General features: G+C 43.1%; 1 protein-coding gene across 1 annotated transcript; it reads right to left on the minus strand.

Annotated features, from left to right (window-relative positions):
* Positions 1-1,509: 1,509 nt before the first annotated feature.
* Positions 1,510-17,239, minus strand: LOC142937806 (enoyl-CoA hydratase EchA19). Its single transcript, XM_076080893.1, is given in 11 exon segments — positions 1,510-1,523; positions 1,778-1,849; positions 2,976-2,998; positions 3,000-3,074; positions 3,076-3,109; positions 10,996-11,079; positions 11,590-11,709; positions 15,312-15,420; positions 15,422-15,483; positions 16,868-17,004; positions 17,217-17,239. Coding segments are annotated over 11 exon segments (753 nt in total).
* Positions 17,240-17,281: the final 42 nt, after the last annotated feature.

Here is a 17,281-nt window from a genome sequence, read left to right on the forward strand (position 1 = left end):
CAAGCTGCACACGTTGGGCTGAAAATGATTGAAAAAGGCGCTTAATACTTCAATATGTCCTAAACATTTTACTTGACATTAAGCAACTGTGTGTGTGTGTGTGTGTGTGTGTGTGTGTGTGTGTGTGTGTGTGTGTGTATTGGAAGTAGAGGGAGGAGGAGGAAACATTAAACAGAGGTTCTGTGTCCTGTCATCACACTGTCTAGACAGGACACCTCCTAGACCTAATGAGGTCTTTGTCTGCCTGTATCTATCTATTTTACGCACACACACACACACACACACACACACACACAAATATCTCCATACATCTTGGTTTTTGTTCTTTTCCAGTCGTCATGTGATACAATATAATTAAAGAGCATTAAAAAAACTTCAGGAAAGAGTTCACACAAACTCGCACACAGATGAGAATCTTGTACGCGTGTTGTGTGCTCAAGTGCGATGCACACACGTCTGTCCGACACGCAAAAAATGAAGGGGAAGCGTGCTCCAAGACCATAGGAATGCTTACACCTGGCACATATCTGACAAGAAGCGCTGAGTCCTCTGCAATAATTACAGCATATTGCTATGGTTACTGGGTCGCACGCACACGAACATACGTCTCATCCCAGTAATCCCAAAGCAACAATGGCGAGCTGCTGCAGGTTTCGTGCTTTTGATGCCTTTTTAATCTTTTGTGACGGATTTGTTTTGTGTTCACAGCCTTCCTATAGTTCTGCATCTCCCAGCATACAAAAAAGATATCTAGTGATTCTACTTGATGATTTGCTTTGAAACGACAAATAAAAAGGTGAAAGACCAACATGTATATTTATAATTCACAAATAATAAGTTTGGTTTAATCAGCTTGGGTTAAACCTACTTTTGGTGAAGACTGATAGCTGCGTGTGTTTTGCATCAAGAAAATGAAAGTTGACGTCTCAGTCTGCTCGCTGTGGAGCTTCTATTCCCTCCAAACCATCAGGGTCCAAGCAGCCCTCATTTTAAAACAGCTGTGCACATGTTACGTGAAATGTGGAGCTTGCGGACAATAATTGCAAATTGTGGCTTTAAAATATTCCTTAAACTAAATCGACCTACCTTTAGTCTTTCTGGTATTTTAAATGTAATTTCTTCAAAAACTATGCTTATTGCTCACAATAGCAACTCAAAACCTAAACATTTGAACTTATAAATCCAACAGGGTGAATGAAGGGAACATTCTCACTTAATTCTTGTGCTGTTAGTCACTATATCTGAGATTTAGGAGTGATGCTGTGGATAACAAGCTGATATGGTTGGCTTGGAAATGAGCTGGCTTTATCTGAAAACAAAATCGACCAGGTGCATCAGATACCGTCTAAAAGCAGGAGACCTCCAACATTAAGGCATCTAGATGTTATAGATCACCTGAAATCCATAAGGCCTCTGCAAACTAAATCCTCTGAGACTGCTCCTCCTCTTCCTCCTCTTCTTCTTGCCTGGGTGACAGATTCTGATTGGATGAAAGGAATTCCGTCGATCTCATACTGCTTGGTCTAGAGACAGAGGATGACAGATTAAACCAATTCTTTAAATGTTTTTGAATGTCAGAAAGTTCGCAAACTTGAGAGGGCAAATGTCAGAAAGAGTTTGATGGTAATTATTTTAAATATGAGAAAAAGTAAGAAATATTCACTTTGAAAAAGTGAACGAACATTGTGCACAATTCTTTTTATTCTTTTACATTCAGTGAAATAATCATCCTGTATTTTGATATTATATTGTACGTACTGTAATGTGTAAAATGTACCTGTGTGAAGGAGGGACACTGCTGAGGGACAGGAGCTGATCTGCTCCGCTAACTGCATGGCCGCCTGTAAAGCTGCACAGAACATTATGCATACACATAAGAAATGCAGCCACTCATAACATTAGAAATGCGTACAGGTTAATCTGTCAATAACCCTCTTTCTTATTACAAAAACCAAGATGGCCAGCCCTTCCCTGCTGCTTCCATGCCACTCCGCTTCCTCGCCCACATGAAAGCACTGGGTAATATCCAGATGAGTCCTATGGAAAGAACTACGCCTCATGATGCCACACTTTGATGCCCTGTGTGTATGTTGGTGAGCTGCTACTTCTTCGCTCTCCTCTGATGTTAAACCTAAGTGATCATCCCTCGGAGAGGACAATTAGGCCGAGGCTCGACTGTGGGAAGAGGAACTTCCTAAAATAATTAAGCTAATCTTTTTCTAACGTCTAAGGAGAGAGGGGGGGGGGGGGGGATTCGCACATGGAAAGGCTTTTTTGGGAATTTTCTTTAGGATACGAGAGCGTTCACGCGTTAATGTTAAACAGGAAATGCCGTATTGAAATGCATGCATAAATTTATCCTCAGACTGCTGCTTGAAGGAGTGAGGAGTGCTGATGGTGAGTTGTGGCTTCAGTGCCAAATTAAGAAAACAGATTCCCTTCTGTCTGATCTTACCTACAAGACTGCTTCTTAAAAGCTGTGTTTCCTGAATGAAAATGGGTCACGGGCCTGTTTGTCGGTGGTGTCTGCATGACTGGTCTTCACGGTGAATAACGATTTCTACTACCCCCACGCAGACGGAGGACTTCCAGCCTCCCCCATATTTGGTCTTCACATCTCTGCCATTTCCCATCAAATGTCCTATAATACCAACTACAATACACTGTAAACACACCTTCAATATTAAGACTCTGGCTATATTTCACTACCACGGGACAAATCCACAAAAGCAATGGCAGTGAAGTTTTAGACTGATGAAAATGTAATTTAAAAATGATGCAATAATCAGTACATTTAGATTAGGAAATATAAGATTAAGTACAAAAAAGCCGAAGAATCTCACCAAGCATTCAATACCAACTTTCAAAACGCAATGCGATGGACAAGCTTTGGTAGGTATTCGTAATGTATTGAGGTGTGATACCCAGCCATGGTGCAGCACTGATGAAAACAGAATCTACCATAACTCCAACACCTTGGCCATCAGGAACCACTCTAGGCAAAAGCATCCTGCGCTCCAATTGGTCGTCCAGTCACAATCAGGTTGAGGGCTCCTGACTGACCAATGAGACGCGAGCCGCACTGTGGCTCCATCAATCAGGGGAACTCCTGCAAGAAGATGGGATGAGAGTTCAGTATTAATATCCGTCTTTGGTACATGTTGTATCAGTCTGATATGTTGGCACAAAGAGACCAGTGCATTTATACTCTTATATACTAAGAGTCTATCTATTATTCGATTAGTCAGTCAGTAGTCGTCTTTTATCCAGAAAAAAAGGTAACTATTCTGTTGTTGGAACTTCTTGAATGGCAGCATTGACTGCATATTTCGGTTTTACCATTTTATAAATTGAATATCTTTTGGCTTTGGACAAAACAAGCAATTAAAAAGGTGTCATCTTGGGCTCTAACCACTGTTTTCTCAATTTTGCAACATACTGTCTGACCGATAAATCAAAAAGAAAATTGACAGACTGATTGATTACGAAAATAGTTATTAGTTGTAGTGCTATGCTACACTGTTGCTCTCTAGAACATTTAAGAAATTCCCGTGCCAGTGTAAAATATTTCCAGAATGCCTGAATTACCTTCAGACAAACACTTGGATTACTTAACTGTGAAAGGCGAAAGGAAACGCAGGCCACCGCATCGGTGTATTGGGTTCAGGTCTCTTAAAACTGTGTGAAAACAGCCAAAGAAACATATAATGCATAATATACTGCTGGCATTAATCTAGGTTACAGCTGTCGGGGGAGCAACGTTTTGAAACAAGTTTACTCCTCGACTGTAACTCTGCTTTCTTTCAGACAGAACGTGAAAACTCAAAGCTCCTCCTTGCTCTCAGTCTCTCTGGACACATTTACATTATTACTGGGTGTACCGCAGAGAGAGAGAGAGAGAGGGAGGGATAGGAGGGAGAAACAAGAGCAGAGAGAGTACACTGCAAGGGTACAGTAAGCTTCTGGCATCTGTCCTAATTTCTAAAGAGCACCAGCTGGAAATGGCAAACTCTCTACCGTTCAGCGCTCCCCAAGTTCCACGCCACAATCCCGACTCCCTAATTCCTCCAAGTTGCTGATTCTATTTGACCACCCCTTATTGAGAGCACATGTGTCGGACATGTTTTCATAACCCCAAATCATCATGCTAGCTTTCAGGGTTTTTCTCCCCCTTCTTTCATTCCGCAGGGAGTCGTGGAAATACTGTGATTCTATTGATACTCTGCAAGCCACTCTCTTTCTCCATGCCGCTCAAACAAATTAAAAAGGGAATACATGGAATACCAGCGTTAATACCCATTGCGACCAATCCAGGGGCCTGGTTTGGGTTCACACAGTCAGCACGTATGGCGCTCTGACAGACAGAAGACTGTGATTAGGTGAGGGAGTGGGGGTGGGGGGGGTTACGCTGTCTGCAAAACACTCAATTTCACTAAATTTTTCATCCCCCCGCCCCCCGTTACAGGAGTGTATCCTAGTGAAACGTAAATCACAGAGTGTACGGCTGAGCACCCAGCGCCGATGACATGCAACATTAAATGACAGCAGAGTTCCTTTTGCTGCAATTCAACTGGAAGAATAGCACAGACCCTAGCAGCGCAGGTGTGTGTCTGGGTGCGTGAGAGGTTCAAGGTCTTTCCAATATTTACTGAGGCAACATTCGGAGAGTGTTTTCAGCCGGTTTTGCTCCGTGGAGCTTTGTCTTGCACCACATGTGACTACACACACTTACACGCACAGGAGAATTCCTGTACAAGTATGTCTGTGCAACACACACACACACACACACACACACACACACACTATCCTTAGTCCAGTGGTTCCCAACCTTTATTGTCTGATGTGCACCCACAGCCCATCCAGATGAACTCAGCTCATTAATCAATTACTTTTAGATTATTCAACCATTTTTGCAGGACGTAACATTTTTCACAATGTATTACTTTTAGCTTTATATTTAAAAATGTATCAATTACTTTTACCTATTTTAAAATACTTCTAGCTTGCTAAATGTTCCATTACTTTTCGCTATCCATTGAAATCATTTATTGATTATTTTAGTTTACTATTTCGACAGTTTTGTCATTACCTTTAGCCATCTAGTTCATCCCATTTCCCTTACTTTTAGCTATCTATTTAATCTATTTCCCTTACTTTTAGCCATCTAGTTCATCCATTTTTCCATTACTATTTCAGCTAACCGTTTATCATTGCTGTAGTCGTCAGCAACAGACGGTTGATTAGTGCAGAGAGCTTCTCCATGTCGTCTCCAGCACTATCAGCCTTGATTACAGCAAAAGACAGAAAGAGGAAGTGAAAATAAATGAGAAAGAGACAGGAGGCTGCCAGAGAACAGTGAGAGGAAGACATGAGCCTGACTCTATAAGAGGGATAGATAAAGAGCCAGGTTGACCTCCAGTCTGTCTGTCTGTTGGCACCATCGCTATCAGCAACCGGAAGGATCTCCCTTCTTATCCGCAGCACTCGTCTCCAGCACCTCCAGCCCTCACCCTCCTCTTCCCGTCTGATAGTCCCGTCTCTGATCTGTCCCGTTTGCAGGAATCCACACAGACCTGCGCTTTTGTGCCACATGAATGGAAGCCGAGAGATTGGAAGGGACTCATTGAAGTAGTTTTAACTCAAAAGGCATGTTTGGCTTGAAAGAGCGGCGACTTCTGATCCCCTATTCCAAGTTTCACCGAGAGGAAAAACGCTTGGCAGTGATCCTGATAGAAGATAATCAGTTAGCGTCCGCAGAACAAAAGCCTGGATTTGTCATTGTTGTTCTTCAGTAATGAGCTTCACATTTGGAAAGGAGCCCTCTGCCGTCTTGTTCAAAGCAGATAAGCCCAGTGTCAAGACTGTGGCTTGTTATTAACAAGGCTGAGCAATGAGACAGCAGAGCCTATTGTTTAATAACTAAATATAAGAGGGGGTTCTCTTCCTGCATCACGGCCGTCACAGCTTATCTGAATGACGTGAAGGAGACGGAACCTTGTATTTTATCTATTTGATATATATATATATTTATTTGAGTCATCACAAACAGTTTCTGTTTTTATTACATTTTTCAATAATATTTAAATATTTTCTAAAGAGATTCTTTCAGTCACATTTAGTTATGAAACAACACTCTTAACTACTATAACTTGTACTGAAAGGACAGTAAACTACAAAGCATAACGGCCGTCTTTCTTTTAAATAAGACAAAACATCATGTCAGCAATGTTTCCTTTATCTTTGCTAAAAATGGTAACAAAGACTTAAAAACAAAACAACTAAAGCTGCATATCAGGCTTGATTGCATCTATACATATGTTGGTACTTTGATGTACTTCAGTAGATTTGTCTCAAAATCACAAGCATCACTCAACATGTAAAATCAAATCAGACAGCAGTTATTTAAGAGAGCCCCAATGGCAGCCATCATTCCCCCTGCTGAATCCCTACCAGCTTAAAGGCTGCTGCTCTGCCGTTGACCTCTGACCTCCCTGTGGACTTGGGAAGCCCAAACAGAGAAGTCAGACTTTTCTACACGGTGCTGGTTCAGAGTGTGATCTCCTCCGATGGGAGATCACACTCGGCGGGACATCGCATCCAACATCTACAGCCACTAAAAGCCTGAGAACAGAGTGTGAAACACGACACACTGGGGTGTTCTGGGTTGCTGCTGGTGCTGCTGGTACCCTCACCACATCAAAGTGAAACCCACTACAATGGCCTCCCATGAGGGTAATGCGATTAAGTTTGATGTGGATTAACGATTTCCGGACAACTCCAGACTAAAATGGACGGAGAGAAAAGAGCAGACCTTCAATCGGAGGCTCACTTTGAATACTCGCTAGGAATGAAGGCAAATAGCTGCACTGGGCTGGGTCACACATGACACACACAGTTAACTTGATTTCATGTGTTTAGCCCACGGAGTTAACGCCAGGGCTGTGTATTCTTCAGTTTGCAGAGCACCATTATATGAGACCACCAAGGCTGCAAATGGGGCCTTAAACCATGAAAACAGGACATGTAGCACCTCATAAGAAAGCACAAAAAGCACATCAGATCCTATCAGGAAACCCAATGAGCCACGCTGATATTGTCAACCAAATACCTCTGTATCGATATTGCAACAATATTGTAGGGTTGGTGCCTTCACAATGTATTTACACAGTGAGATATTTGATAAATAATCATCAGTAATGTGGATAATATCACTCAGTGGGTAAAGGCAAATAATACAACAGCTTAAATTGTCTGGTAAATACAGACAATGGAATCCTTTTACTGTAATGCAGCCTTTAAAACCAGGAAAAGGCGACGCTTTTGCGATATCCAAAATCTAAGACAATATTTAGTCTCATATTAATATACTATCGTTATGTTACCCAGCACTCGTACAATGTTTCAAATTATTCTCGACATGATAATCTTCAGATTAACACAAAGCTTTTTGTAACTGTTCAAAATGACGGCCATATCTTGCCAATCAATTTATCCACTGAAAATGTTGACCCCTGCACAGGACCGGCCCCGTCCAGTCAATCTTTATGGAAAAGCCTGTCCGGTTTTTTGAAGCGCGATGATGTAATCGCTGGACGATGTCACTCAGTTTCAGACTGACTGAGCGGGTGTTTGAATTGGCCGCTGGTATGTCAGCTTTGGACGGAGGTTTGACTTCCATTCAACATGTGGCTTCTTCATATTTGGCACTCTTCGTCGGTCCCTCGTCCCGGTAGAGACGGGGCTTTAAACTGTGAAGACCAGAAAGGCAGGAGACACTGACGTGACCGATTGGTGTGTGTGTGTGTGTGTGTGTGTGTGTGTGTGTGTGTGTGTGTGTGTGTGTGTTTGAGGGGTCTCCATTCGGCGGTCTCCACTTCAAACAGGGAAATCAGACGAGTACTATAAGACGATCATGGCCAACTTCCATGCTTGCCTGATTTAGCCTCACCATTTAAAGAAAAATCCTTGAATGAAGTATTACTGCACTATTTTAAGTTTCCTTTTCCGGTGCCAACTTCTTTTTTTTTTTGTTACTTTGTGATGTTCCTCTGGGTTAAGGCACCAAAATAACATCAGGGAATTAGGTAAGCACGGTGGTTTTTCATTCAGGTCTCTCAAAATCCAAACGAGCAGTAGACACTAATACCAGACTCCTGTGACGCAACCATCTCCTCCTTCTCATTTCCTCCTCGGCGAGGCGGAGGGGCCCCAGACAGGAAGCCGCAGGTTCGGCAGCCAATCACGTGCCAGAAAGCTGTCAGATCCTTATGGTTGCCATTGGCCCACATCAGAGCAGCGCAGCGAGCCTCTGAGGTTTTTTTTGTTTTTTTTTCTTACTCCAAAGCCACCAGGGATTCCCTCCGGCTGCTGCCATCTGTGCCCAACCCCAAAACGGTTACAGAATTCAACCATTAAAAGGAAATAATCTGTAAGAAACACAGGATCTTTAAATAAACTCTGCGTCCCACAGAGCAGCGCTACTTTTGATGTAAATGGGGAGGGAAGTTCGGTTTTCAATTGTTTAATATTGGGAAAATGCACTCTTTTTCCACTGTAAAGTCTGTTTTTTCTATTAAACTTAAAGTCTTATGAGAAATGCAGCCCTATTAAATCGTGTTAATGTGCTCACCCACACCATGGATTTAAACTACACTAACTACAGGTTTGGGAAGGTGAAGATGCTTGGCTGTGCAACATACAACTACGCAGAGTATGGGCATAGAAATGCAAAAAAACAAAACAATAATCACTCTGCTGAATGCACATCTAAACCACAGTGGTTTCAACTAAACTGGGGGGAAACGACGCAAATGTGTTGACAAACAAGCCTGAAGACGTGTGGCAATCAAGAAGCAGGGAACTAATTACTGGGAGGAAATGTGCAGCTTAATGTGTGAAAACCACAGTGAAGCTCATTTCTGCCTCCCGAACATAGTTTTGAGCTGATGGAAGGCGTCAGATTCATTTCTCAGACTAAGAGTCTTGAATCGGTTGAAAGAAGTTTCTCAGTTTGTGTCCAGAGACGCACTGAAACTAGAAAGGCACACTCAGTAGAGTGCAGATCTCCGCCGGGTGCGTCTGCAACGACCGCTGCCGTATTGTGTGATTGAATGAATACAACCCATAATTGGCTAAACCCCCATTTTTTCCAACTATACGCGTGTGAACGTGAGGTTGACGTGCCGTTAAAAAGGCATCGAATAACTGCGTCTCTGGCCGCAGAGAAGTGGCCGAGTGGCGGCGATGCACTCAGCTGCGTGTGTCACTATAGCGGCCCCTACCGGCCGGAGCCCGTTAAGCGTGGCGAGTGAGGCGAGCCGATGTTAGCATAGAACAGGCAATAAGAGAAAGCGTTTTCAGAAAGCGTGAGTCACCGCCAACCACGAAAGCATGAAGCCCATAAGTGGGCACCCAAAAATATCATTCAGTTTTACTGCAGTAGAATGCAAGATTAGGGTGAACACGCACACACGGACGCGATCGCATGATTCTCCTGGCGGAGATAATTACAACCCTTGTATTATACGTCTTCTCCCGTGTCTGACTCCCCTGATCTGCACTTCTATCTTCAACCCTATTGTTTTCATACTTCTGCTCATTTTGTTTCTGGCAGACAGCCAAGATGTTGCTTGAACTTGAACGCGTTATTAGTGGCCCGCTCGCTCATTTCTCTTGGCGAGATTTGGATTCTAACTTTTTGGTGAGGCATTCTTCAACAGATACTCTAATTGCACAAATTCATGGACATGGTGCTATTGGAACACTTTGCCAAACATTGTAATAGAACTGGTTATCGTTAGTCAGTGCAGATACTAGTCCAGAGTTTCAGTGCTACTATCAGCTCTTTGACTTGCCACCAGACAGACAGTCTGGGGAGGACGGACAGTCAGACAGACAGAAAGACAAGGGCACTGCCAGGATGGTCTCCTGTAAATTACAGGCCTGAGACGATAAGCCCTGCATGTTTACACTCTAAATCTAGTACAGCTGGTAAATTATAGTACAACAGTTGTATTTTAAACCCTCCAGCAGCATGGCAAAAGCAATGACAGCTACACGAGAGATGCTGCAACGGTCCAACGCGAGACACTTTTACAGAGTGAAGCACACCGTGACTTGCTGAGATCAGTATTAGTACATAGCTGAAAGTGTTTACAGCAGAACATCCAAAGTACTTGTTCTTTTAAAACTATAGCCGAGTCAGCGGGCAAAGCATGCCAGTAAGCAGCGAGACGCCGGAAAAAGGGAAAAAAAGTTGTTTATGAGGAAATTGTGTGACATAAATAATACGTAAGCCCCGTTTGGCCCCGCAGTGGAAACCTGGCAGAGGGTTGCTTCCTCTCCTACTTATCAAGACTGCCCAGCAGACTGTGGTCCGTGATGCCAAAAGGTCACGGCCACCGGTGTTATCGCACTGCGACTCCGTCCTCGCGCACAAACAAGAGGAGGCTGGGGGTGATAACAGAGGACGCAGGAACGAGGTTGAAAAATAGAAACGGCGTCGACTTCCTGGCTTTAGGGCACAAATGATGTATGCAAAGGAAAAGACGAGGATACTTGCATGGACAGATATAATTAGATGAGCACATACACAAAGGCAGAGGGAGCAGAAAGACAGAGAATAAGGGGGAAGAGAGGTAGCAGAACTATTCCTATTAGCCAGTCGGGATTATAAGAGCAATATTAACAGTAGGAGGGAGAAAAGACAAGAAACATACCCATTAGTATCACTCGAATTAGAAGAACCGCAAAAAGAAGCAGTCAAAGTAGCTTGAGTAGCAGCAGCATGAATACTAACAGATGAGCCAAGTGGAAGCTACGACATCAGCAGTAGCTGAGCTTTTACTAGCAGCAGGTAGTGATGGTAGTTGTAGTGGGAGTAGTCGAGGCAATACTGCTAGTACTACAAGTAGAGAGAAGTGCTGCAAGTAGTCGTTAAAAGCTAATAAAACTACTAGTGACAAGGGTAAAAGATCTACATTAAGAAGTTCTAACTCTCGTAGTTCTGCAGCTCCTTCGTTACCGCCACTGAGTTGCGTTTGAGCAAGGCCCTGGACTGCTTCCTGTAGAGTATATCCACTGTACAGTACGGTTTTAAGCATCTCTATATGAACGTGTATTTTCACTAGCTTTTGATCTCCATGGTTTATCTACTAAAAATATTCTAGACGTCAAACTGTCAAACAAAAAGAGCAACAAATGATCCCAAGTTCTGGCTGTCGCTGAACAAATGAAGCACTGTGTAGTCTGTAACACAGCGCTATAATTTACTGCACAGGAGGTCCACTCAATCCAGAAGACTTCACATGCAATCCAAACAGACTTTGTGGAGGCTGTAGTTTCAGTAGCTTACAGTAAATCATTTATCCCATAATCCTTATTTCTTTGTCACGTGACGGCTGCGTGCATGAAGCGACAACGCTGAGAATGTTCTCCGATTCAACATCATTCCCTTAATCAAACCCTTAAACATATTCACATATTCACAATCACTACCAACCACGTCTCCTGGTTTTTATATTTGTGTGGAAACCTTTAGTCCTCAATTAAGATCATAAGGAAATGTAGATATAACCCTCACTAGCGAACACGCAGCCCAAACAGCGCTCGCCATCGGACCGGGACCCTCAGTGACATCTTGCTCCAATTTGAGGGAGGCCGTGTGATTGGCCGGCTCTCTCAGATCATAACCGGCACAGAAATTCCCTCCTGGAGGAGACCACAAAATTACAAAGTATGGCAGCTGGAAAGTCGGGAGAGGAAAGGAAAATGATGAGGATGAAAAAAAATACAACAAGTTGGAGCCGGAGTCCGAGGGCTGCAATTTGGATAGCAGCTTTGCTTTTGGGCTCGCTGGCACACGAATGCTTCTCTTCCCTGAAGAGCCCAAATCCAATGCATAGTCACAAATCACGCATGTGCTCACACACACACACACACACACACACTCACAATATCCTCATTAATGGAAGACTAACATACTCCAACCACAGCCCCTTCCGTTGGATTCATGCAGTAATTACAACATTACCCAAGAGGCCTACAAACACTATGTCACAGGCTCAGGCAGAGACTCATAAAACCCTCCTCTCTCCGTAATGTAGCAGTAATGAAAATGATTATAACAAACCAATGTGTGCCAAGCAACACCCATCAACTGGGAGCTTTGATTACAGCTGTGGGTCAACGCAGGGCAATTATAGAGAAACAGTGCGTCACGCTGTTTATGGGAGCAGCGATGTGACAGAGTTCCCTGAAGCCCTTTGTCCTTGTAGGAGAGAAAGAAAAAAAAGAGCAGAAGCTATGAAGAGCTGGTCCGTTCGTTCACGGAGGCCCGTAAAGCGTTATTTAGAACAGACGGAGTTATCTCAGCAATGACTGGGACACTGAGCTGAAGCCTTGTGGGGTCAGAGTTTTGAGTTTTAAAGGGTAATGTGACGCAAATTGTGAAAAAAGATCACATTTTCTTTTAACACGAACTGTTTTCGAAGGAACTGTGTGTTCTGTAGAAAGTACATGATAGGACCAAATGTATGTGGACAGTTATGTCCGCCCTCACTTAAAGCCTAACAAAACCTTTCATGTTGAAATATAAAATAAAATCTGTCTTTCATTAACAAGGACATCCAGAACCACCGATGAAGAGCCACAAATAGACATTGCTTCATTTTAAGGGGACACGAGCTAAAAAACGTTGGGAACCCATGTTTCAAACACGCGTGTGTTTAAATTTGAGGCAGGAGTGAAGACCTGTTCCTGTTGCAACATGACAATAGGCGTGTAAATATAATCAACGCAGAAAGATGTCCCCTGTGACTGCTACACTGTCATTAGATTAGAATCACTCATGCATTCATGGAGAAGCAGGATTTTACTGTTGTAGTTGGTTGGGGTGGAGCTCTTCAACTATTTTGTATCAGAGTGCAGATGATGATTGTTTTCATCATGGATTTATTTGCCGATTGTTTTCTTCAATAAATAATTTGGTTGTTTGGTTTGTAAAAATTTTCATAATAGTGAGAAATACTGTCACATGTTTATTTTGTCCAAACAGTGGTACAAAATTCAAAATTATTAGAATAATTAAAGGAAAAGCAGCAAATCCTCACATTTTTTTAAATTTAGAACCATGAAATGTTTTTGCAATTAAAAAAAAAATGATAAAAACGATTATCAAAATGGTTGTCAATTAATTTCCTATCAATCCACTAATCCTTTCAGCTGTACTTGTATATGCTGTTGGGTAGTGTAATTGATAGAAATGTTATAAGCTCTTCATACATTAAGCAAAAACTATAATTTGCAAAGCAACTACTGACTTAAGATGCTGAATAATTATACGGAAGTCAAAAGTACAACATGTCCCTGTGAGATGGAGTGGAGTTTGTGCCATGAAAAGAAAAGACTCAAGTGAAGTACAGGTACCTGTGATTTGTACTTTTGCTTGAGTGAATGTACTTTGTTACATTCCACCACAGAAACCTGACCTCAACTCCGTTCAACATCTTTGTATAAAAACTGGGAACGTTAACTGTTGTCTCTTATAAAAAAAAAATTTTATGGGACTAGTGAGGCTTCACAGACATCAGAAGTGGCTTCCGCTGAAGTGACACAGCTTCATCTAAATCGTACATGACAACAAAACATCCACAGAAATCCGAATCCCAAACACTCCAAATATGTGCCGGCATATTCAAAACCTGCGGAAAGCAATTACTCTTAATTTCACAAGTTGGAAAAAAAAAACATGTCGACAGTGAAAAACGAGAGCTGAGAGAGTGATCGCGCTAATTTGAACTAAATGGATTCCTTGTGTTTTCAGAAACACTACAGTCAAACTAGCCTCCCTGCTCTCCATCTCACAACACAGACGGGCTGCTAATCGCCGCTGAAGGTCAGTCTTCTTGTTCCAGCGGAGCGGCAGTACAGGACAACCTGCTGACAGGAATGTGTGGTGGGACGATTAAAAGCACATTGGGGATAACAGAAGCGCCACTTCTGCTGGGACGACCTGTTAGCTCGCTGCTAACCCATTTAACTCGAGCTAATTACTCACACACTCGCACACTGTTTTCTGTTCACAGCCGAGACTAGTGGCCCTCTGCAGCCGCCATCTGGAGAGGCTCCAACCTCCGAAGTACCAAAACAAAGTATATACTTGTCTCTCTTGAGGCGGCGGTGCCCTTTGTACAGCGGACAGGTTGATCCAGGTTGAAGACATTATTTCCACTGAGGGGGAAGGAGTCCATTCAGCGTGTGCCATGATTATTTTGAGAGGTATTAGGAGCCGTGGGCCTGATTCTGGCTTTTTGGGAGGCTGACACGGCGCAGGCCTCCTCACAGGTGTGCAGTGTGGTTTTTTTTCCTGCGTGTGCACTGGTCAGGTCACCTCGGTGTTTCGGATAGATCAAAGGACTCCCAAGGAGGAAAAAAAAGATGCAGAGGAAGAATGTGACGGAGAGACGGCAGGTCGAGTATTGAGGACGGAAGGGAGGCTGGAGGGAAGAGCGGAGAAGTTTCAATGACTATCTCATGACTTTCCATAACTGCATCACAGCTATTCTACAGCCTGTTCTTCCTTTCTGGTTTGCAAATATGTTTCAGCCCATACCAAGTATTATTAAAGGGCTTAAAGAGTCTGTTTCCTTAACTTATTAAAACAGGAAGTTAAAAAAGTTGTAAAATACATTCTCGCATTCAAAAAGTGCCTAAAATTCTGTAACTTGCAGAGACAATGACTCCAACCAGAGGAGACTTATTGCTCCTGGCCAAGAAATAGTCCCAACATGATACCCCATACCCCATAAAACCACAAGGTTTTTTCACACTTTGGTTTTTGTGCAGATGGAACAAACAAGATGTAATCATCATTGAGGTTGACAGGTGCTGGTAAGTGGATTTTGGTACCTTTGCACAGAGCCGGGATAGCAGTTTCCCACCATTTCCAGTTTTTGGGGAGAGCTAAGCTAACTGGCTGCTGGTGGTAGTTTCATATTTAGCATGCAGACATCGATCTTCTCATCCATCTCTCTGCATTAATCCAAAAAAAGGATTTCTTTAAGGTGTACTGCTCTCAGAATTTCATGATATTCCTAATAAATTGCAAAAAATAAAATGAGGCACAGATGAAAGAGGAAACACACAACCGAGGAAAATGCTGAAGACGGCTGGCCGGCTTCTAACTAGAGACAAAATTCCTCCACAAGATGTGAACCAGGTTCAAACTCTGTAGTACGTCTGTATATATCTGCCTCTGAGCACGACACTGAATTGAAAAGCAAATTTTCTTCTATTTCTTACCATTGTCTCACCTTTCCCATGAGGAACGCCACGTTTGAGCCCGGGTCACTGTGAGAAGGCCTCCAGCTCTCCACGCAGACGCCTCGCTGTCTCCTGGTTCACCGCATTACGCACCTTGGGCCCGGTTTATCGCCACGGTAACCACGGACCCCCTGCGCTCCGTGGCCACGGTCTGCACCGCAACTAATGACAGAGAATGATAAACATGCAGAGACTGAAACCAATATGGACCACAACACTTAGAAAGGGGCCGACCCCGGAGACGTTAAGTTGAACCTCCACAGTAGGAGGGACGGAGACGGAATGCAAATGGTTTTACGGGGACAGACTTCACGACACAGACGAACGATGGAAAGGTCTGGGGTTGAGGTGACCGCCTTGGCTCTCACTCTGTGTGTTTATAAGAGTGTGTGAGTGTGCCAGGGGTTGTGGCTTGAGGTTGCAGCAGGTAGTTGACCTGACATTGTTTAGGGTAATCCCATGGGAATCCAGCTGTCAACCGCAGGCCCGAGGCAACTGCATCCAAGAGAAAACAGCACGGAAAACAAAGCCACTGGGCTCACGCAGGCTATTCTAGGGAGCAGCGACTGCTAAACAAAACCCGGTGAAGTGATGCAAGGCGGGACGGGGGGGGGAGAAAAAAAGCCAATTTGTCTCAAGCAGCACTTTCTACTCTGCTTCACCTCAAACGAATGATCACACAGTGCAGTGTGCATAAGGGAGTGGATCCGCGTCTTAACTTCCCGTGTGTGTGGTGTTGTTTTCCATTGTTTTTACTGAGTCTGAGCAACAACACGCAGTGAGCCAGCAGCGCAACGCAGATTCAACATTATAGCATCACATTCTAGTTGTATAATTCTCTGAGAGGAGTTTTTCCATTTGTATGCATTTTGAACATAATTGATGAGTCAATTAAAAATGTGTCAACTGTTTTGATAATTGAGTAAAGTCTTTTGTTAAGCTAAAAGGACAATTTCAGACTTTTTGTATTTTTTTTAAGACTAAATTAATCAATTACAGTAATCATAAAATAAAAATAATAGGAACGTTGATCAACAATGTACCTTTTTCTTAGCACACGTTTAACATGTCCTATAAAGAGGACTATAGGTGGGACTAAAAATATGAATAATGCCTGCGTATCATTAAGTTTCACCACTTTATGGCCTTGGCACTGTGCATGCCGGCTCACCGGGTCATCAAGTGGGACTGAGCCCTCATTTAAGAGTTTTAATTACACCTGTGCTTGTTCTGTTATGACCAGTCAACGTGTATGTTGTGAAAAAGGTCCATCTATCACATGATGAATGACACTCAACTGTGTGAAAAGCGTTTAGGTTGTGAGCGGACAGGGAAGTTAACCTCCTATATTTGTCATTATAAAACTGTGGACACTTGTGTGTTCTGTGTTGGCTCTTAATGATGACGTCTTGCTTTGAAGACCCACAATCCTCACATATATCACCGTTGAGTGTGATGTAGCAGTGATTGTGTGTGTTCTGACATTACGGAAGCCTCTGCTGCCCCCTACAGTCATTATGAAGTTACTGCATGTTTCCACACATACCTGTTCACGTGTCCTCACCTCCCGAATGAAATACTGACAACAAACTCTCCTTTATAGAGTTTTTTAAATGTTTTACTGACAGGTAACTGAGCCCATAACATTGGTCAAAGTCCGTTTTAGCGCCATAACACTCACTCCTACAAAACGTAATTTATACACAAAGTGCCAGCACATTTCACAAATGACATTAACATCACTCAAAAACAAAAAGTAGCGTTTTCTCCTCTTTTTGCAGCATGCTAGCTAGCTTATATGCAGGTGCAACACTTTTATACTCCCCCACAGAAACAAGAACAATGCACTGACGGTTCTGGGTCTCGTGTTGGTGCATTGCGGTGGTAGAAACTACCGACGTACAGCAGAGGGCGACATTGAGCCGCTCTGCAGGTCAACAGTTTCGTCTGCAATGCAACG

The sequence above is a fragment of the Anarhichas minor genome, unplaced genomic scaffold, assembly GCF_050575085.1.
Source record: "Anarhichas minor isolate MPS153535 unplaced genomic scaffold, ASM5057508v1 ptg000074l, whole genome shotgun sequence".
Lineage (NCBI taxonomy): Eukaryota > Metazoa > Chordata > Actinopteri > Perciformes > Anarhichadidae > Anarhichas > Anarhichas minor.